At 50.6% G+C, this 22,286-nt stretch overlaps 1 protein-coding gene across 3 annotated transcripts in view; it reads right to left on the bottom strand.

Moving 5' to 3' along the window:
* Window positions 1-12,710, bottom strand: part of LOC116943600 (neuronal migration protein doublecortin-like) — a 67,994-nt gene extending 55,284 nt beyond the window's left edge. Inside the window, exons 1-3 of one of the 3 annotated variants that reach the window (XM_032956585.2) lie at window positions 12,531-12,710; window positions 9,725-10,397; window positions 2,336-2,844 (exon numbers count right to left, since the gene is read on the bottom strand). In XM_032956585.2, coding sequence (XP_032812476.2) covers window positions 2,336-2,844; window positions 9,725-10,397; window positions 12,531-12,698 — 1,350 coding nt within the window. In that variant the 5' untranslated portion in view covers window positions 12,699-12,710. Of the gene's footprint in view, window positions 1-2,335; window positions 2,845-9,724; window positions 10,398-10,925; window positions 11,129-12,530 lie in introns of those variants that run through there. The other 2 variants (XM_032956584.2, XM_076067818.1) reach the window with 2 other exon arrangements.
* Between the last annotated feature and the right edge of the window lie 9,576 nt (window positions 12,711-22,286).

The following is a 22,286-nucleotide window of genomic DNA, read 5'->3' as shown; positions in this document are numbered from 1 at the left end:
GGACGCAAACGTTTACCTGTTCGCCATTTCCCTTCCTTCAGCGCGATGAGCACCGCCCTTCGAGCGTCCAGGGCGCTTGCCAAAACGCCCTGGACACTCAAAGGCGACTTGCAATCACTATCCCATTTGAACCATCCCAATGCCTTGCTGCGGTCGATGCAAAGAGGACCCCCGGATGGCAGCTGTCCCTGTCCCGGCACAGGATGTCCACAAGCACCGGCCTGGAGGTGGGCATTCGTCCTCCCAGTAGGGTGCAACTAATGGCATGCGTAGCTCGGTGGCCAGTCCGGCTGGATTGCGCAATATGAAAACCTTCACAATGTAGGCCGTTTTGTGAAAATATACACTCAATGCGTTCTGTAGGGTTTTTTTTTTAATGGAAATTCCCGAACAATTTTAAATGGGAGATTCTCTTTCCAGCCCTTGGGCAAATCCACCCTGCTGGTCACAGTTGCGGCACTGCACCTTTATCCACCGCCTTTCACGAGAAAGCTTAGCTTTTAGGAATACAGTCCACAAAACAACTAGAAATTGTTAAAATGTTCCTCTTCAAAAAAAGATTTATATCGAAATTCTAGAGTGACGCATTTTAGTGGACGTCGTACACACAATGACAAAAAATTACGTATTTTGCAAAAACCGTGCACTTCCACACCGAGGAATCAAACCACAAGACTGCTGAATTCCACAAAAACCTCGAGTCTAAAAATGTCAATCCGGGTCTCCATTTCACTTTGCCAGCGACCGCTGCACGGCAGCGCCGCAGTGCATTAACAAAAAAAGATTAAAACAACCTCCTTACGTCTCGCCGAATGCCACGATAAATGATGCCGCGACGGTGGAGCAAGGCATCGGGGGCCGACGGGAAGCCAACGGGATGACATCATTAGGGATGCACAACGGAGCTCGCCTAATGGAGCTGCCATCTGTCGAACACGGCCCGCGCGGTCCGGACTTCCTGGACGGCGTGCAGAGCACGCGGCTACGGCCAGGGGTCGCCAATGCACACAGGCACATCGGCGGGCACGTCGGCTCGCGAGACGGAGGTCGCGCGACTACCCCAGGTCGCGCGGCTCTGCCGACCAATCGGTGTTCATCAAACGCTTTTTAATCCTTTCCCATTCCGATGACGTACGTGTAACGGAACGGAACCAGAACTGAATCGGTATGTATTCAGGTCAGAAGGCATACCGGGGCTCCCACACGGCCATGCGGGAGGGAGGGCGTGTGACACGGTTTGGTGCCAGCTATCATGGAGCATGGTCGTGTCGCTACAGTTATCTGCGGTGATTACAGCATCTTTAAAAACAATGACGCTATGCCTCTCGAAATGAAATTAAAGCTGAGCCGCTTGCGCGTTCCGAGATTCAGCGGTGAAAGGGACACCCACCCTGCAGCTTGCAGACGTTTCGGAACGGGGAAGGGGTTCACAAACTCCGTGGTCATTAACGAGACGCGGCTTTGTCGCAGGGAGTGGGAACCCACCCCCCCCCCCCCCCCCACCGTGAGTCGTACTCGGCCCCGCAAATTAACTTCACGTGGCTGGAGACTTTCATTTCATGAAGGTCGTGAATAATTTCACATGGCCCCGTGACTTCGTATCATATGGCCCACAATTTAATTTCATGCAGCCCAATACTTTTTTTCATCTCACACAGCCCATGGCCACATGAAGCCTACCACTCGGAAACGGCCCACGAATGAGCGCACCCGCTTTACTGGGTCACAACCACGCACGCGTGAGCTGCGTTGCGATCGCATGCACGATTCGCCGTGCATTTGTGCCGCAGTGCCAAAGCCTTTTCCTGCTCCGGTTAAGGTTCGTAACGACGCCACCGGTTCATCGATTCAAAATCAAATCAAAGACAGTCTCACGACAATCGAGATAAGGTTGGGGACTGAAACAAGGAAACCTCTCTAGAACACCCTCAAAGCGGAGGCCCTTCCAACAACGGTGGGCGAAGGAAAGCAATTGCAGTGGCCGCAAATCTATCTCTACCCAGGAGCCCTGCAATGGCTGTCTCGTGCCGCACGTACGTACGTAGAACTTCTATTGCACCGTACGTAGCCAACCATACTAAAGTCGGAGGAGCGGGGGAAGGACAACAAACTAAACGCACAAAAGGTGTCGTTACTGGCAAAAGGACCTCGGCTATAGGCGGCGAGTGAGCGAGCGATCACTCGCAGGGGCCGCTCCTTTATCCAGCAGCCTGGGCGAAAGCTCGGCCGTCTCCGTCGCGTGCCCGCCCGCACAACTGCGTGCGCCCTCACCTGCTCACCCGCACGCTCGTCCGCTTGCTCACCTGCTCACCCGCTCTCCCGCACGTGCGCTCACCTGCTTGCCGTCCAGCGTGTAGAGGCGCTTGACGGCGCCCGTGTCCAGCTTGACGGCGTCGGTGATGTCGGCGAGCACCTGCTCGAACGAGTGCGCCGTCTTCTTGTTGAGCAGCACGCGCACCGCCTTGCGGGGCCGCACGCCAGCGCGGATCACGGTCACCAGCTTGGGCCGGATGAACTCCTTCGCCTCGCGCGTCTCCGGCGTGTGCGCCCCGCTCGCCAGCGAGGAGGGCGCCCGCCCGATCGGCGCCAGCAGGGCCGCCGTGGCCGCGCCGGCGCCCAGCCCGGCGGAGGCGGCGCCGACGCCGCCGACGCCGCCTGCCCCCATGCCGCCGATGCCACCGATGCCTCCGATGCCGCCCGAGAGGGACGAGAGGCCCGAGCCGATGGAGCTGCTCGAGCCGATGCCCACGACCGCCTTGACGTTGACCGACCAATTGGGATTGACGTTCTTGGTGTAGTCGAGCCGGCGGAACGCCTCGTTGGTGGCGCACACGTAGCTCTCGCCTGCGCCGGGGGAAACGCGGGAGGGAGGAAGGGAGGAAGGGAGGAAGGGACACAAACAACAGCACGGTAATGATGGTGGTGCTGATCCATTGGGAGGCCCTAAAGAGGGAATATTTTTTGGGCCACTGGGCCATTGGGGTCACTGCCACCTGCAATTTAGAAACTCCTCATGAGAGGAGCGATGTCAACAAGAGTGCAAGATGAAGTGGAGATGCAGCGAGACGCGTAAAAATGGATACAGATAAGGTAGTAAAATTAGAGAAACGCGGGCAAGATGGAGTCAGATGAAACGATTGAGATGAGAAAGATGAATAACGCTTATTATTTAATTGGATTTTTGTGTTTATTTGGATTTCGAGCTAATATTTTGGTGCATCCCATGTTTTTCTTGATCTGCTTGGAGCCCTAAGCTTTTGTGCGGTTTGCTTAGGCCTAGCATCGCCACTCTGCAATAGCGACAGCAGCAGCGTGGGCATTGATTGGGATGAGAGCGCGGGTGTCGCGTAAATTTCGTAGCAGCTGGGGCAACAGGGAAGGCGCGAGAGGGGTTGTGTATTGGAGCAGAGGTCCTCGGAGAGACGACGCAATCGATGGCTTCTCGGAGAGGATCTGCACCAACAATATTTAAATTATTTCTCCGAATGCCACTAAATAATGCAATTTCTCTCGTCAACACCGTGGAAGCTGCACATTGCCAGGAAACATTAAGAGGCTTGTGCTGTACCAATAATGTGCCACAAAACTATCAAATTAATCCGCACATTAGTTTTGTTTTTATTATGATAATAATAATAAAAAAAGGATTTCCACAAAACACGTTCAGATTGCGGTTGTGACGGCACAGTCAAAGAGTTCAAACCACGAGGTTGCCAGGTGGTGCAGGCATCAGAGCACCGAGCTGGAACCACTGAGATCCTGGATTTGAATCTGGGTTTCAGCCACCACGGGATTAAAGCCCGGTCGGTGATGGTGGCTATGCACATGGCCCGTGATCCAACACAGCGCAGGCAGTAGCCAGGGTTGATGGATCACCGCACACACAAATGTTGTGAAACTCCCTTCCCATGGGCGTCCAGAAGGTGCCCGTACTCTGGCTCTGCCAGGAGAAGGCAGTCCAGCAAGTGGACTAATCGCCATCTGTTTCCATCTGTACAGGGATAGAGTATTGCCCCCTCGCTCGAATGGGTTTCCTCCCACTTGTATAATAAAACGCTCCTCACCAATTGGCTTAAAACATCTTAAAATAAAAACCCAATGCAGGACCCTCTTGAAAAAGAGTTATACAACTCAGAGTGGCTTTTCTGGATAAATAGAAACCTATAGATTTACATAGAGACCCACGACAGATTTGTGTTGACGCAGGGACCAAGAGAGGGCACCGTTGAAAAAACGCATTGAAGTGCCTACTGGTGGCACACTACATCAAGAACAAATTAAGTCGCCCCTCCAATAAATACATACATGGGGGGGGGGGGGGGCCTGCAGACAATGCCAGCAGTTTACACAATGCATCGCGTTTATTGAGTGGGGGCTCCCGTCTGGGTTTATTGCCCCACGTAGAGGGCAGTTAAAAGGCGGGGGGCAGTGCGTTTACCGTTTAACAACCACTACTGCCTTAAAGCCACAACGACGATGTCCACGTCGTACCGCCATCACCGCCGCCACAGCCATCAGCGCCAAGCGGGGTTGACACCAGATGCGGTATAACGTCGCGTGTCCATTATCCCCCCCCCCTCCCACACTGAATGTGGTATTTCTGTACAGAGCAACCAGAGCCGTTCATGGGGGTGGGGGGCCCGGAGTAATTCCCACCGTGTGGGTCTCCCCCGACGCCTTCAGATCAAACCGGAAGCATTGCATCTGACACCGGGGTGAAGCGTGGGGGGGCCCCCCAAAGCACGGGGCCTGGGGCGGTCGCCCTCGATTTGCCGTACACCCTGGAGATGGACGTCGCTGGGTTAAACTCTCGTCTTGTGCGGGTGTTCACAAATCTGACCTTTTCACACACAGTCATGTGTTCTTTATATCACGTGCATTGGCTTACTTCTGAAGTGCGGTAAAAGCATTCTGCAGTGTTTAAAACGGTTTTGTGTAGTATTTATGGTAACCTATATGCGCACTTTGGCGTAACGGTAAATTTACATAGATCTTTGCGTATCCGTCCTGTTTACACATCCGCCCTGCAGTTTAGTCCCCAGCGTGTCCTGTCTAGGATTCCGGCTTCATCCCACGTGATATTGGTCCAAAGTGACCGGTAATAAAATTCGGAAGAAATCATCTCCACAGTATTGTCTAAATCGGCGGTTCTTAACTTGGGGTGTACGTACCCGCTGGGGGTGCAAGATGCCCTTTCTGGCGGTGCGAGGAGTGGCCAGATCTTTTTTAGAAGGTAAGTCATCGAAACACAAATTAAGCACGGGCAAATAAGTACAACTACTTGTTTAATCAAACCCTCTATGTATTTATTAACATGTTTTTTATACTCTTTGGTTCTTTCGGTAAAGTCACGTAGAAAAGAATGTTTTTTTTATACTCTACGTGACTTTACCGAAAGAACCAAAGAGCATGGATTCCTGCAGTCACGAAAGCTTCAAATCAAGATGATGTTTTTTTTTTGTTACGATTGAGAATCAAGGGGATGCAAGGCTGCAGTAAATGTTAACAATCACTGGTCTAAACTATTAAACTAAAATAAAATGTTGCCAGGCAAGGCCCACTGAGCTATACAACTCTTTTCCAGAAGCGACCTGGCCACAAATGAGAGCTCAACGAAGTGGCTCATCACGTGGAAATCTACAGCAACGAAATACTCTAAACGCGTGTTTCTAAATGTGGAGGGAAAAACCGGAGGACCCGGATAAAAATTCATGCGACCACGGGGAGAACATGCAAGCTTCAAATATACAGGCATCAGGGTCGGGATCGAAACCACGACCTCCTGCATACCAGGCGACCGAGTAAATGTCTCACCACAGCGGCACCCCTGTTCACATATTAAACGGTGCTTATGACGCCGCATATGAGGTTTGTGCATCAATTCTAACCGGCTTCTGTGCTGATCGACATTACGGACTTCAAAAACAAAACCGGGCATTTACCAAAATTCTCACTCGGGGGTCATCACTGCAGGCATGCAATTACCAAAGTAAAATTCACTCTGATTTTGCGTGACCATCATTTGATAATTACCTACAGTACACCAATTGGGTTAAGCCTGGATAGCGCTTGGAATGGGCGACCGCCACGCATAAAAAAACAGGTGCTATAGGCTCCTGCTGGCCGACGTTGTGGGCAGCAGTGCGGCGCAATCGATTGCAGCAACTTGCACTCCTGTGTGCGCTGTGCGCCTACGTCTACGCTCCACACCTTCATCGGCCCGCACTGACCGGCGTGGTGAAGTATGGTCAAACAACTCCCTTGACTGACATGGCACGGGCAGGCCGTCATCCAGCAGTGGATTGATAACGGGGGGGGGGCGAGGGGCGGGGGTGGTGGATGCGTGTACTGTAATGGATTCACACGACCCCTGCAGAGCCAACAGTGGCTGCAACGTTCATCGGTGTGAACAAATAATGAAGTCTGAATGAGGAGGATTTATTGCGTTGCCAGGTGACTTCCACTACATATTTGGACGTTGGTAAGGTTGTCTCAATTTGGCGGGTGTTGTGCATCGAATGTAAAAAAATAAAACCTAATGTTAATGCACGCCAACCTCCACCCTGGAACCCATTTGCACATCCGATCAGCGCGGTTGGCTAAGTACGGTGCAAAAGAAGTTCAACATACATACACACGAAACTATACCGTATCATCTTAAGTCCCTCATCTCTGCCAAGTCCCTCTTTAGTGCTCACACTTCCCCGAGCCCTCATTATTTTCCCAGCGTGTTGCAATGCAGTAAATTTTGTTGTTTACATTATCAATCCAATTGTATTGTGACATTTATTGCAATTACCCGCACGCATATTCTGTACACAGATACATATGGCAGATCGTTATAATTACAAGAAATCTGAATCTCCACCCATCAGATCCCTTGCCAGTCTGACCCCATGCTGTAAGTCTTGAGCGATGGCTTAGCTCGAGGCAGCTTAAAAATCATTGTCAGTGCTCCTCCAACCGTTAATTAGCGCCAGCAGCCTCCGCTCGTTAAATCGCGGAACGCGCGGCTCCTCCACTCTTCATCGCCACACAATCAGCGCCTCCGGCCAGCGTGACTCTTGCAGCACATTTGGGAGTCCTCGCGCTCAGGGGTATCTGTGAGCGCCCCCGTGTGGCATTTGCTCACCACACGGCGCTCAATCGTGCCCCTAAACCCACTTCGAACCCAGACCTGCAATAAACCGATCACAAATCCTCACGCAAACTGTCACCGAAACCACAACCCCATCCCAAATACTGATCCACAGACTTGAAATATCTCCCAGATCCAATCAACCCTAACCTGGACAATAATCCACTTCATAACTTTGAACTGGGGAAAGACGAACTCGAAGCATAGCCCTTACCTAGAGCATAACCCAGCTTCAAAAGGAACCATAACCTCCGGTCTCACCGTAACTCAGCACTCTCGCATTATCTTTGTGCTCTGAACTAACTTAATTCTCATCCAAAACCTAATCCAGCCCAGATCCACACCCGCATCGCTAAACCCACCGCAGACCCTAACCTTAACCCAAACCGTATCCCAGATCATATACCAGACCCGAACGGCTGAACCCTACCCCAGACCATAGCTGAGATGCAAATTCTAGCCGAGGCCCTAACTGCACACGCCGTTTCAATCTCCATCCATTAGCACGGCGCAAAAGATGTTTAATATCCATCGCCTTCGTTCCCACCAAAGCTCTGCCTTTACACGTTCACCAACCACTAGGGGCACACCACCCCCCCCACCTCCACACACTTTGATACAAGAAAGGTTGTAGCAATAGTGTGTGGCAGAGAAACGTGTTATTTTTCTAATTCTCAGAGCAGTTCATTTTTTGGGGAAAATTACTGACAAATCCCAATTGAATTCATGGCTTTTTTGTTGTCTGTGCGGTCATCGGTGACGAAGCTGTGACCATCAACTCACCACATTCTAGAAGTTGGTTTAAATCGAAAATTACCTGCGCTTCGCTCAAGTGGGATTATACATCACAATCATCCTCCCCCACCTCCTCCTCCCTTCCGGCAGACTAATTCCCCAGGTCACTCTTCCACACGAGGCAATCCTGGTCTCCCGAGTTCTCAAAATAGACTTCAAGTCACAGGCAGCCGAATCTCGAACGCTCAGCGGTGCCGTGATGAAGCCTCGCCAAGATATCCCTCACGGCCACGCAATGCGTGGTGGGAAAGCCCACACCCCCCTTGCCCCGTCCACACACAACAACAACAACGAAGCGTGGCGCCTCCACACGCTCGCTCCGATTCTCGAGGCGTGCGAGTGTCCCGCTCCGACACGGTTTTATTTGTATTATTATCATCGATGCCGTTCCGTCCTTGCGAGCCCAGAAGGCGCCCGTCACCAGCGCCGCGCTCTGCGCTCGTAACTCTTGCGAGGAGATGAGAGATAGTGGAGGAGGAGGTGGAGGGATATGGGCGGGTGGAGTTCATGCCACGAGATAAATCTCACGCTTTACTGCGCGAGAAGCCAACTGCGCATCGACCCCCGAGTAGCCGGAGCTGGTGCCCCCCCCCCCCACCCCGCCCGTGAGCGTCGTCTGTGTCCGTCTATTTAATTTGGGTTCCGCTGCGCCTTGGAAACAAAGATAAAGATGCGCCGCTTTCACGCTCGTAGCTGGGGCGAGAGGGGCGGGTAGGGGGGTTGTGTGTTCATGAGTCACCGTGCCCGGCTGCCTTTGTCTCCCCCCCCCCCCCCCATTTCCGATGTTTTGACGCAACGCACTATGGGTTTAAATAGCCGCTTCTTACCACTGAACGTTTGCCGTGCTCGGCAATCGAACCCAGACCCCACTGGCATTGAAGCACATTGCGCAAAGAGCCACAACTTTAGGCGATGCACAGTGCGCATTTTTACCTCGGTGATTAATATCAACGCCGACAGAAAGATGGGTCGATGGTGCGGGAATTATTTTGGCCCCCGGCCACATCCATCTCGCCTTGTTTGGTTTTTACGCTTCTTATGTTGTCCTCATTAGGATCATAGGAATAAAGGGTACGATGACTATATGATTACTATGGATCGGCAAACATTGTATCCCAGTTCCTTACGCCGATAATCCCTACTCCAAGTAAGACTAACAGCGGCTTGATAATTGAGTGAGATATTATGCCCTGCTTACACTGACATTTGCAGCATATTCACTGTGGTATTCAGAGTCCCGAGCATCTCAATATTTTGGAGTCATTAGGCAATTAACCATAGCGGACATTAGCCACCAGAGACGTTAATCAGGGATAGGCGAACGTCGAGAGACCGAGGTACAACGCAGGGAGACACAGCAAGGGCACACGCGTCATCCACCACCACCACATCGACGGTCACCGCATCGCGGCGCTTTCAAATACACTTCTGAGGCCGTCTGGAATGCGCCTCCTTCCGAAAATTAGGAAGGCACTGGAGTTGTCTACTTGTAAATCATCCAGATGGCAAACTCATTTCCTTAGAACTGCTTCTCGTGTTTAGTTTGTTGTCCTTCCCCCACACCTCCGATTAACACAGGTCGGCAATGTGCGCTGCGAAAGAAGTTCAATATACATACACTTTTAAGTTATAACATAAGAGGTGATAACAAAGAAAGATCTGCACAGACGGGTTCATAACCCATTTTTTACCCTCGGACACGCGACGCCCTTAAGATCGACAACTTCTCTGCTCGACACCGGGCAGAGGCATCACCGGGGCAAGCACCGGGCAGCACCGGGTAGCACGTACCCTCGAGCAGCTCGTCGAGGCTGGTGATCTTGTGCTGCCCGTCGATGGTGAAGACGGCGCGCACTCCCTGCGGTAGGTTCACGTTGTCGGACAGCGTGCGGGTCAGGTCGGCGAGCAGCGCCTCGAACGAGCGGAACCTGTCCGGCGAGATGGCGTACACGATGCCCTTGTAGTACTTGTCCCCGTTGCGGTAGAAGCGTACCTTCTTGGCCTTCTTCTCCGAGCTGAGCGCCTGCAGGGTCCGGGTGCGGTACAGACTGCAGTGCGCGCTGTGCGAGGGGCTCGGGAGGCCGTTGGCACCGCGGGAGCCGCGGCTGAAGCGCAAGCCGCGGTCCCGCTCGTCAAAGTGCTCCAGCTCAGAAAACTCCCCGTTAAAGGACATGGCGGCGCTCAGGTGGTGTCCTCTACTTCTTCTTGCTGCTGCTGCTGTTGACGACGACGATGTCGCTGGTGGGCGGCGCTGTTGTGTTTTGACGCTTGTGACGCCGCTTGCCTCGCTGTCTGCCAAACGGTCCCGAGCAGGTGCTGCTGCTTGATTCGGAGCAACGGTGGTGGTCGCGAAGGTGGTGGTGGTTTCAAAAGTGTTGCCTTGTGCAGCGCAGTTGACGTTATCGGCTGATGCGTTCGGATTTCCTTGGCAGGGGGAGTCTCCTCGCGCCTCGTTCACAGACACCTGCACGCCGCACAGCCGAGACAAGGAGATGGATGGAGAAGGGTGGACAGATGGATGGATGCACACACACGCACGCATGCACGCGAGTGTTCTTTGTTGGACGCAACGGGGCTACTGGGAAGCGACTGTTGCCGTGACGTAGCTGGTGATGCGATGATGAATGCAACTCGCGGTATCGTCGACATCGAATGCCAACGAGGCAACCGTCACGTTTGGTTGTTGGGTTTTAAAAATGGTAAAACACCTTTGGTAGAAATATCACCGCATCATTTATAATCCATACAGTACGTGTATTATTTCATTCATCGCTGCATTGCTACGAATTACAAAAATAGCTTCACAATTTGAAAAAAAAAAGACATTATCACCTGAAATTACTGGAAAACAAGGGCACACATAATCATGACGATTAATATTAATCTATACCGCCGGAGTTTCACGGAACCCACAACACCGTGCGGAACACATTTGAGAAATTGGTACACAACAAATAATTTTGCTTGCCAGTGGCCCCAAAAACAGCCTCACCGAGTCTCTTAGACCCCCCCCTCCCTCCTCGTTTTCAGGAGGGTTCTGGCTGGAACGCGACGGCTGGCCAAACGTTTCTCTTTTCAGTATTGTATCGTAACAGCACCGTGGACTCGTCGCTGGCGGGCGACTGTACGCATCTGAGACCGTGATGCGCTGTGCGCGATGCGAGGAGCGTCTGGCAAGGATGGGGTGTGGGTCTCTGCGGGGGATGGGTGGGATGGGTGGTCTGGGTTTGACGTGGGGTGGGAGGGGGGGCAGAGGGTGAAGGAAGTTGAGGGCGGGGGGAGGAATTAAGGCGTTGTGAGCTGGGAAGGGCGGCGGAGGAGGCAAGGGGGGTGCCCAAGAAACACCGATCCGTACATACGGGCGCGCGAACATGCACCGACTTGAACCCACAGACATCTCTTGTCAATTCGCGCGTTGCAAAATAAATAAATATATCGAGCAAAGACGATAAGCGGTAGGGAAAGGCAGCGGCGATGAAACGCAGCGATGCACGCGTGGACCCATTAGCATTCATAGCAGCAGCCGCAGAAGCTTCTCTCTCGTCCGCGAAAAGCCTTCACGCACGGTGCTCATCTCCAAGATGATATTGAGAGTGATACCGCGTTGCTGAGTGGTGCGCGAGCACAAATAACAAAAAACTGAACATTCGTTAATTAAACTTTATTGCCCGAAATGTCAGTAATTCTATATATTTGTGATGAATATGTTGAGCTCACGTTAGTTGCAGCAGCAGCAGCAGCACTTCCACCAAAACCATACCCTTCTGTTGTGTGCAGATAATAGTCATCCCATTTTTTCTGGCTTTTTACGATTCAAATGACAGTCTGTGATTTAATAAACCGATAAGCGAACGCAAATCCGCCGAATATAAAGCGAAGGGCAACGCGTCTGGGTAAGTCAAGTCAGGCAATCACGAACAATAGCCGGGATGACTCACTGACACGCTGACTGACGCAAGATTAATAGATGATGACTATTTTTTTAAATAACCAAGTTGTTTTTTTTTATTAAGTCGCGGAACAACGCAATTGAATTTTTTTTTTACCCACAATGAATGCAAAGAGCGAGCTACTTGACCACTGCACGTCTGATAATTTGGGTTTCACGATGGTATTATTCAATTCGGTTGATTGACACGTCGCCGACAGCCGATGGAGAGCGAGCTTCCAATGCAATGCCATTCGAGGGGGCGGTGGCGCGCCCGTTGCTTCACCGAGCCGTGAGCGCACCAGAGGCTCAGGGGCGCGACTCACATTCAAACAAAGAAACGGACATTAGGTCGGTCAGAGGCTCTCTTCCCGACACTAGCTCACACCTTCACTCGCCCGCCCGCCCGCCCGCACTGGCATGCACACAGATTAATTTCAGTCGGGTCCGTTGGCGCAAAATATTCGCGTTACGCGGCACACCACGTCCGGTATAGCCGTCGCTCCGGCTGACACGGCGACTAGTCACGTGTCTACCACTAACGCCAGTCTACCAGCCACCCGCGAAATACTGGGCGAGACGTTAACCCATCGGGATGTGTACACAATACCGTATGTAGAATATCGCACACACACACACACGTGGACAACGCCGGTGTTTGCGTCTCACCTCGAGGCCGCGTGGGCTGCTCTCTACGCGCGCTGTGTGGCTGGGAGCTCTCCCCGCGCGCCGCTCTTTGCAATGGCTCGGGGTGCGAATGTGCGCGCAGGCGCGCCGAGGATGGGGAGTTTGCGATAGGGAAGGGGAGGTGGGGGGAAGAGGAGATCGCCCTCCCATTCTCGGGCTCACTCCCTCCTCTTACTCCCATCTCACCCCCCCCCCCCCCCCAGTCCCTCCGTCCCTCCCTTCCTCCTTCCCGCACGCCTGCCCAAGCTTCCCGTGATTCGACGCCGCTCGCTACGGGTGGTTCCCCATCCCTACCGCCGAATCCAACATCGCCACCACTCCCATCATCACCTCCTCCATCACCACCACACGTACTGTGCGAAAGAAGTTCAACGTAGATATATACCACCACTATCATCATCGCCATCATCACTCAGCGTCAGCAGTTGCGCGCCTCCCCTTCCTCTCTCCTCCTACGCCTCTTCATCATCATCATCATTAATATCCATCAACATCACCATTATTATCCATCATCACCCCACAGTGCGCACAGCCTCGCGCGTAGCCCAGTCCTTGTCCTCTCACTATCATCATCGTCGTCACCACCACCACCACTCAACGTACGCAGCCGGCCAGAGGTGTAACGGTTCATCCACCCAGACGATTCGATAAATTGTCACCATTCCGGAACCAGGACTCTCATAAACGAGACTCGCCCTGTTCCCTATCGTGGTGGACGAAGCACCAATCGTGGCCGCAACGCTCAGGCGACAACGACAGCGAAGACGATTCGAACCACATCCATTCTGCAGACGCAATACTCGCTCGTCAAATCCACAAATCGTTTACACCGCCAACAGATTATCATAAATAGACTACCGTTGTCACATTGTGGTTATTGCAACGGTCACTAGCGGCGGCCGGGATCAGGTGAACGCATCACGCATCACGTGTACGACTCGAACAAATAATCAGTTTCTACACAAGCGATTCGAAGCACGCATGGTGGCCGTTACGACATGAACGATGCATCGTTACATCACTAGATTCCATCCCCCCCCCATCCACCCCCTCCTTCCCCTTCTCCAATATTCCACGCTTTTTCTCACACGTCTCTGATGTGAAGATCATGTCTCGGATGCTAAGTTATGCACAGGCACGTGCGTGCGTGCGCGCGCGCTCGTGTGCGTACACGCGCGCGGATGCGTGCACGCGCGTGCGTGGTGGGGAGCGGTAGCGAAACTGCCGGCGCTACGCTGCGCTACGAACCCAGCCCTACCCGAGTTCGATTCGTCGCTCACGGCCAACACCGGTGACGATTAGCTGAATCCGTCCTGGGCCTCCCGTTGCTCGACTTGGCCTTTAACGGGTACCCCGTTGTTGCGCGTTTAAACTTCGGCTCTGGGGAGACAAAGGCGACCGGGTGTGGCGTTGGCCACCGAACCACCTTGCATGCCGTGCTGACGACCTTCATGGGCGTTCGCCAACAGCACTTTGCCCCGCGAGTCTGCGTAGGCTACACGGGGGATCTTTATCTTTGGCGCGCTCCCCACGTGGTGTTGTTCCGGCTCCCGAGATCCGAGAGGCTCGTGCGCACACCCGGTGCGAAGAGCGAATCGTTAATTGTATTAATTACACAACGCGTGCCTGTCCCGAGCTCGCTACCAGAGTCGGTAGCGTCATCTCGCCACCGTTTTAATCATCCATCAATAACCGTCGGCACATTCATCACCGACAACACCAGCCTGCCGCCACTGTCGTTACCGGCCCATCATTTCTCACGGATTGTATATATCGCTGCATCATCACTATCGCCATCACCCAGCGATCTTTATTAGAATTACCACGAGCAGCAGAAGCAGCATCACCGACCACTAATCTTACCGACAGCAGCATTATCATCAGTAGCATCGGCATCCGCATTACCATTCGTTTAGTAATCAACAACCACACTATCACCACAACGTCCGATCTGCACCCCAGCTTAGCACTGTCGGCAACGTAATGTGCGAAACAAGTTTAACATAAATTTTGATTTAAAGCTTTCGTGACTGCAGTAATTCATATTCTTAGTTTTTTCGGTAAAGTCACGTTGAAGAGAAACAACAAAATAACAAAATATATATAAAACAATAAAAAATTCTCACGACGTTTCGACCATAACTCAAACGGTCATCATCAGGTGTTTGAGTTATGGTCGAAACGTCGTGAGAATTTTTTATTGTTTTATATATATTTTGTTATTTTGTTGTTTCTCTTCAACGTGACTTTACCGAAAAAACTAAGAATAAGTTTAACATAAATACATGTCAAATTTTGATGTAAAGCTTTCGTGACTGCAGTAATTCATAATCTTAGTTCTTTCGGTAAAGTCACGTTGAAGGGAAACAATAAAATAATAAAATATATACAAAACAATACAAATTCTCACGTATGCATGCAAACCGACACACCTGATGACGACCGTTTGTGTTATGGTCGAAACGTCGTGAGAATTTTTATTGTTTTGTATATATTTTATTATTTTATTGTTTCCCTTCAACGTGACTTTACCGAAAGAACTAAGGATATAAATACATGTCATTATCACCATCTCCACCATTATTAAATCACAATCATCACCACTGTTTACCATCTCCACTGCGACTACCAAGCCAGCAACATTATCATCACAATCACACTATGACCATCGCCTTATCATCATCAGGGCTACATTTCAGGCGGAGCTGTCCAGGCCTGAGCACCGGAAAATATATTCACGACCGGGTAGGGGAGAGTTGGGTGGGGATGATGGTGGTGGTGATGAGTTAAGCCGCGGCCATCATCAAAACACATCGCGCTTGTCTGTCAGAATCATCGTCATCATCATCCTGCGCCAGGGGCCGGCTTCCTGCGGTGGAGTCGCGTGCGGTGGCTCTTTAAGGAGCTGCTTCGTGGCACTTTTGATTTATTAAGGACCCACGGTCTCTCGTATTCACCACACGGTGCTTTGCGGGTCTTGTTTTTAAAATTTTAACCAAATAACAAAAAATGTTCTGCTTGTTATTTTGGTTGCCGACCAACACCCCATCCCCCCACTCCCACTGATCTGCACCAACATACGTGCTAGCAACATACCTGCTAGCAACATACCTGCTAGCACCATCCCTGCTACCAACATCCCTGCTACCAACATCCCTGTTACCACCACCACCGCAGTCACGACGTAAAAGACAGCGACAATTGCCCGCCCATACGCTGCTGTAAAAAAAACCCCTAAAAATAACCTTTCCTAGCAGATGTAGAAGATGATGATGATGATGATCAGGTGACTCACCCGACACAAACACGACCTCCCCCCCCCCCACGCTGAGCAGAGAGGTGGGGGTCGCGTCAAACGAGACCAGTTCAGGGGCCATACGGAACAGAGCAAAATGGTTCCGAGGCTGCAATTCGAGCAATCAGTCGCTCGGCTCGCCTCGACATCAGCCCGTCCACGTGCGCGCGCGCGCCAGGTCACGTGAACACGGTGATTTTAAAGTCCCATCGGCAATGCCGAGGCGCAGATTCGATGCATGGGCATCGCGAGATTGACAATCGCTATTGATCGATGCATGTGTTCGCCACTCCGCCACTTAATTCGCGTGAATGTACAGCCCTTGGTCAATCCACTGCTGGATGTTAAGGTCTCCGATGGGGGGGGGAGGGGGTGGAGGTTGACTATACTTCGCCACGAGAGTCGATGCACCTTTAACCTTTCCTATACATTAGACTCCGATCGTGTTTTGTTGTACTGTTTGTTATTGTAGCGTTCCGACCTGCATCCTACTGGACATCTGTGGAAAAAAAGAGCTTTATAGCTCATCGGATTCCTCCAGTATAAATTCAGATTCGGATGTAGATGAAGGCGCTGGGGGTGATATACCCATGCGTGCCCGTGGTCGGGAATCGAACTCACGCAGGCAGGCTTGGTATGTCAATGTGTTAACTCGTAACCACCGCTCGACTCCCAACATCTACGATACATGCAGACTTATCCAGGGTACGTACACAAGTGTAGGCGTGGTTATGCAGGATGTTCGCATTGTGAGAGGGGAGCGGTGGCTCAGCGGTTAGCGCACTCCGCCAACGAATCTGGCGACCCGATATCGATTATCGCTCACGTCTAACATCAGTGGCTAATCGAACCGGTCCTGTGCCCCCCCCCTCCCCTCTAGCTCAACTCAGCCTTAAATCAGTATTGTAACCGGTGCGTTATGTTAGCATCACCACTGGGGAGACAAAGGCGGCCGGGCTGAGCGCTGCCCACCGATTCCTCTCGTGCGCCGTGCCGGCCTTAATGGGTGCTCGCTAACAGCACCTGCCCCGACAGTTTGGTAGGCCACACACGGAGGGGGTCTCCTTTGTCTTTGTGTGCATTGTAACAATAGAATTTGGAATTACTGCATTACGTCATCAGCTAGATACGTGCGGTGAATGCGCCTCAAGTTTATTTTAACAAATAACAGCATCGCAATAGCATAATCATTGTTTCCCATTACGAAATGATAACGACGATGATGATGTCAATCATATATAATGCCCATTATTGCTGCGGTCATGTAGAGAGAGTTCTTTCAGAAAAATAATCTCGAGACTCAGTGAGGCGGCTTTCCTCGGCACGTGACCTCCGGAGGAGCGGTGGCGCAGTGGTGAGCGCGTTGCGCTATAAACGCCCTCCCCGGTTCGATTCCTGGCCACGGCTGCGAACGCAACTCGGCGAGCGGCGTCTAAACCGGTCGTCTGACAAATCCTCCCACCCACTCCCCCCCCCCACCTTCAGAACCAACCCGCACTGACCACCGTGAAGTATGGTCAACCCTTCTCGCACCCCCACCCCCACCGACCATGAACGACCGAAAGCTTGTTGGGGGCTGGGAGACACCCATCGAGCAGTAGATTGATTGACAGAAATCCCGTGCATGTAGTCGACGCGTTAAACGTTACGAGATTACAGATTTTTTGTCGTTTCCCCCAAGTTGGCTCAACGAGGTTGAAAAAGAAAACTCCTCTCGCCCTCGAGCATTCGCCGAGCTCCGCCTGGTGGCTGCTGCTGGAAGGCTCAGCGGGGATCCCACGGACACTCCAGATTAGAATGAGCACCAATACCCCCGGGCCATTCGACACGGCGCCTGTGCCAGGCCAGGTGCACTTTGAGGCTGCCACGTGAAGTGTCGAAGGCTCGCTGACAGGAGGTGGTCTCGGGACAGACCCAGCAGGTGCCATGGGTCGACCCACTGAGATCACCGGTAGACGCACCACCAGCTGTACCACCTACTGTGCCAGGCAAGGTGCAGGAGGTCTCGGGACAGACCAAGCAGATGCCATGGGTTGGTTGACTGAGATGACCGGTAGATGCACCACCAGCTGTACCCCCTACTGTGCCAGGCTAGGTGCAGGTGGTCTCGGGACAGACCCAGCTGGTGCCATGGGTTGTCTGACTGAGATCACCGGTAGATGCTGTACCCCCTTACTTTGCCAACTTGCTGTATTTTAGACGCCCGGCGCTCCGCTCGTTGTTGTGAGCGTCGCTCCTCTCCCCTCCGTTGTTGCTGGAGGGCGACTGCCTCCAACTGCCCAGTAGCAGCGTCCTTCACGAGACTCCTCCATAGAATAACCACGACCACTAAAGTCACCTCCCACTAATACGGAATTACTAACAGCAATATTTCCGTCCGTAGCACCGGCATCTGCATTGTTATTACGACAGCACCTCATTTTAATCATCAACGCAACACAATCACCATCACGTCATCTCCAACTGTATCATCATTCATCATAAAAATCTACACCAGTGGTTCTTAACCTGCGGTGCGCGCACCCCCAGGACGTAGCGACACGTGGCCAGGTTTTTTTTAGAAGGTAAATCATCGCAAGACAAATTAAGCACGGGCACGTAGCTTACAACTTACTTTGTTTAATGAAACCCTCTATGTATTTATTCACGTTATATATCTTTTTTAACGATTGAGAACCCAAGGGGTGATGATGATGTATCGCCCCTCGACCACCTGCATCCATCACTGCTTAGCACAAAGTAGGGGTTCGCTGTTGTGTTGTAGTTCCTCTCTGAGGTGTTGTCGGACTGTACTGCGTCTTCTTCGGAATTATGTTCGACGTTTCGCTCCACGTTTTGGGAGGGCTCTTTCTTTGGGAGCTGAATGTTGGGGGGGGGGCAGGGAGCGGGGAAGCTGAAGCTCCCAGCACGTGCAGCGAAACGTCGGACACCATGGCCGAAACGACACGCGGTACAAACATCGGCAACAAATTACATCAAACTCGCCAGCTTCGAAACGTAACCTCAAGCAATGCTGCATTGGGCAAATCTGTTTCATACGCCTATACGATGCCGCCCGATGGAGCGAATGAGCGATACAGAGTTCTCATCATAGTTCTGGAGGGGCTAGAAAATATTAAATTTGGCTCATGTATAGTCGAGTTTGTAGCACATTTTTTAATGACAGTACTGTACAGTATATCATTTTAACTTAACTGTTTTCGTTACGGTTACGTTTAACCCTGATGTAGTTTATTTTCTTGAAATTATTACACTGAGTAACAATTTTTTTTGTTCCTGGGTAGTAAGTGTTATCTCCTAATTGCATATGCCTCAATAGTAGAGAAAATGGCTATTATTCCCCACAAACTTGGGGGTAATAATAGTCAGACATTGCAAAATTGCGTCTGCCGGATGCTTGCAGCCTCTTGATGCCTTCTCAGTAAAATGCAAATATGTATTCACTTAGGCAGCTGGAACTAAACTGAACTGGTGGGCTTAAGGCCTCTGTATTTATACTACTATCTACATTACTGAAAAGTTCTAGAAGTAACTCCAAGTTAACGCAGCACTGAATCTATGTGGAATGTTCTGGAAAATAGGTACATTTAAAAATATCACTGTCCTGGTCACAAAAGCAAAGTTTGTGGGGTATGTTTAACACGTAGGCTTTCGCGACCAATATTATTCATAATAAAGGTTTTTGGATTAGATTGCGTTATTTATTAGTGCGGCTTGGAAGCGTATTATTAAATAATACATACTACAATTCCTTATAGGGGAAGCACATACTAATTAACGGATTACTAACGTAGCATATAATCACAATAACACACATTACAACTAATTACTAATCTACAACTAATTACTAATCATAACCATTGACTGATTACCAATCGTTATATAATTACAATACCTCCCCTCCGCCTCAAATCACTGCACTTGAATGAGTTAAATGATGACGTCACCCTGCTGCTCTATTTAAGACCGGGAGCAAGTGAGGGCTTTAACATTCTGGCGAATTGCCCGATGATGCTGGATGTAATTACCAGCGAAACGTCGAACTCAAATTTGAAATGATGTTGAGTCACTCTTCAACACACCGGTGGGCTAAAGTAGGTAACTATTTGTCCTTTGTAAACGTGACACATTTTTTACTGTTTGGCCGTGTCGGGTGGTGGAGGGTTACAACACATTTATAAATAACGCGATCTAACCCAAAAACCTTTATTATGAAGTTGTGGGGTATAATAGCCATTTTCTCTACTATTCAGGCATAAGCAATTACGAAATAACACTTACTACCCAGGAACAAAAATGTGTTACATAGTGTTATCGCTAAGGTTTTATTTGCCATGTAAAAATAATCTACAGTTCTAATTAGAACATTCTGCCTTAAACTCTACAATGTTCAAGTCTCATTCCAAACACTTAAACGCAAAAGATTCCCATCATAGAGAAAATGGAACGCGCTGGCAGTGCAGGATTCTCATGGAGACCCATAGACTCACCTAGAAATAGTTGACTCACATCGAGACCCGTAGACTCACACGGACTCATACGATCACTTAAGAGACCCATATACTTAGAGGCTCTCATATAGACAGACCAATTGAGAAACTGGAATGCGCTGCCAGTGGTTTCTGACATAGGAGCCCATAAGCAGACACACACACACATCAGTAGCTTCACACAGATACACAATGACAAACTCAAATGCGCTGGCAATGATTTCACCACCAGCCCTTTCTTCGGTAGACCGGGTGTGTTCACAGCCTCCCAGGAGTGACTGGTCTCGTGGGAGCACAGCATTGGCGGCAGAATCATCATCATGACCGCGCAGCTGCCTTTGTGTCCCAATTCTCAATTAGTTCACCTGCACGCGTTATCTCCCGAGACTGGAAAAAATCCCAGACGCGCGCTGTTGCCTTTTCAACAATGCAGCCACGAATCCGCCGCAGTTCTACACAATGCACCCTTTTAGACGATACATAATAACCCCGCCTGTTGTGACCGATTAAGCAAGTTTTTGCTCTGCGGGATCAAGGGGATGCCAAAGGAAAGCAGGTGCGCGAGTGTTGGGCCCACGCATGTAAAACAATGCCAATAATGTTTAGATAAAGGCGTCACGCCTGTAATGTTTAACGAAAGAGTCGACTCGTGTTGACTAAAGGTGTTGCCAATTTACTCCCCATTCAAATACAAATTAACTCGTTTCTTTCAACGCTGCACGCACCCGATGATTGTTAAACACGTCCCACTTGACACCGCTAAGCAATTAACGCTGTCTGCGTCATGTAGAACACGTGTACACACAAACACGTGGAACACGTGCACACAAAGATAAAGATCCCCCGTATCGCCTGTAACAGACTCTTGGGGAAAGTGCTGTTAGCGAGCACCTATGAAGGCCGGCACGGCACACGAGGGGGTGGGTGGGCCAGCACCACGCCCGACCACCTTTGTCTTCCCAATGGCGATGTTTTTTTCACACCGCGACCAGGTACTAATTTGAGGCTGAGTCGACCTAGGGGAGGCCCAGGACCGGTTAGGATAATGGTCACTGCGTGTTGACCGAGAGCGGGAATCGAACCCGTGTCGCCGGGGTTCGGAGCGCAACGTAGCGCTTAGCCGCTACACTCAGGCACACACCGACATGTCCCAGCTTACTTCGAATCGTTTCTATTCACGCCGACAGCGTGTTAATTCGCTTAGCGGGTCACGTGGGACGTGTTTAACGATCGACGGCCTAGAGGCAGATGAAAGAGACCCACAGAGGCCCGTTATGCTCCTACTGCAATGTAAAATTGGATGAGCTGTTGTGCGCATCTGGAAATCAAGAAAAAAGTTATGGAACACGAGGTTGCAGAAACCGGTTTCCGTTAAGGTTAATATCATCATTTTATTATCATTAGATATGGTCAATCCACTGCTGTATGAAGGCCTCCCCCCAAGCAATCATTCAACATCCTGAGATGTAATAGTCCACACATCGCACCTGTACACGAGCTGATAATTAATGTAAGGCGTGTTAATTCACATCAGATCGTGAAACAATACGCTAAAGTACAGCGTATTTCATTTGTACAAGAAAAAATGTAAGCCAATTCGACTTAAATACACTTTTAAAAGTTTCATCCAGATATGTACATTCACCGTGACGATATACTTGCAATGGAAACATAACTTGTGGCTTTAAGATAAATGCTTGGATTGCAGCAAATACGATTCAATACTTGCATTACAATGTTTATATTGCAGGTAACTGATATCCACCAGCTGTCTCTAACAATGCACGCCGGATAATTCGATTAAAAACTCGACACGAATCACTTCAGTCTTTACGTGCATACTGTCACTGAGACAGGCTGCCACGCATGATAGCTGTTTTGAATTTAAGACGTGCGTAACATTGGTTATTTTAAATCGAAGCGTCGACATCAACTGCAGTTTGTCGTAACGTC

This window comes from Petromyzon marinus, chromosome 18 (assembly GCF_048934315.1).
Source record: "Petromyzon marinus isolate PM22_M1 ecotype Great Lakes invasive population chromosome 18, UKy_Petmar_22M1.pri1.0, whole genome shotgun sequence".
NCBI classification, from domain to species: domain Eukaryota; kingdom Metazoa; phylum Chordata; class Hyperoartia; order Petromyzontiformes; family Petromyzontidae; genus Petromyzon; species Petromyzon marinus.
This window is presented reverse-complemented; position numbering and strand designations above follow the sequence as displayed.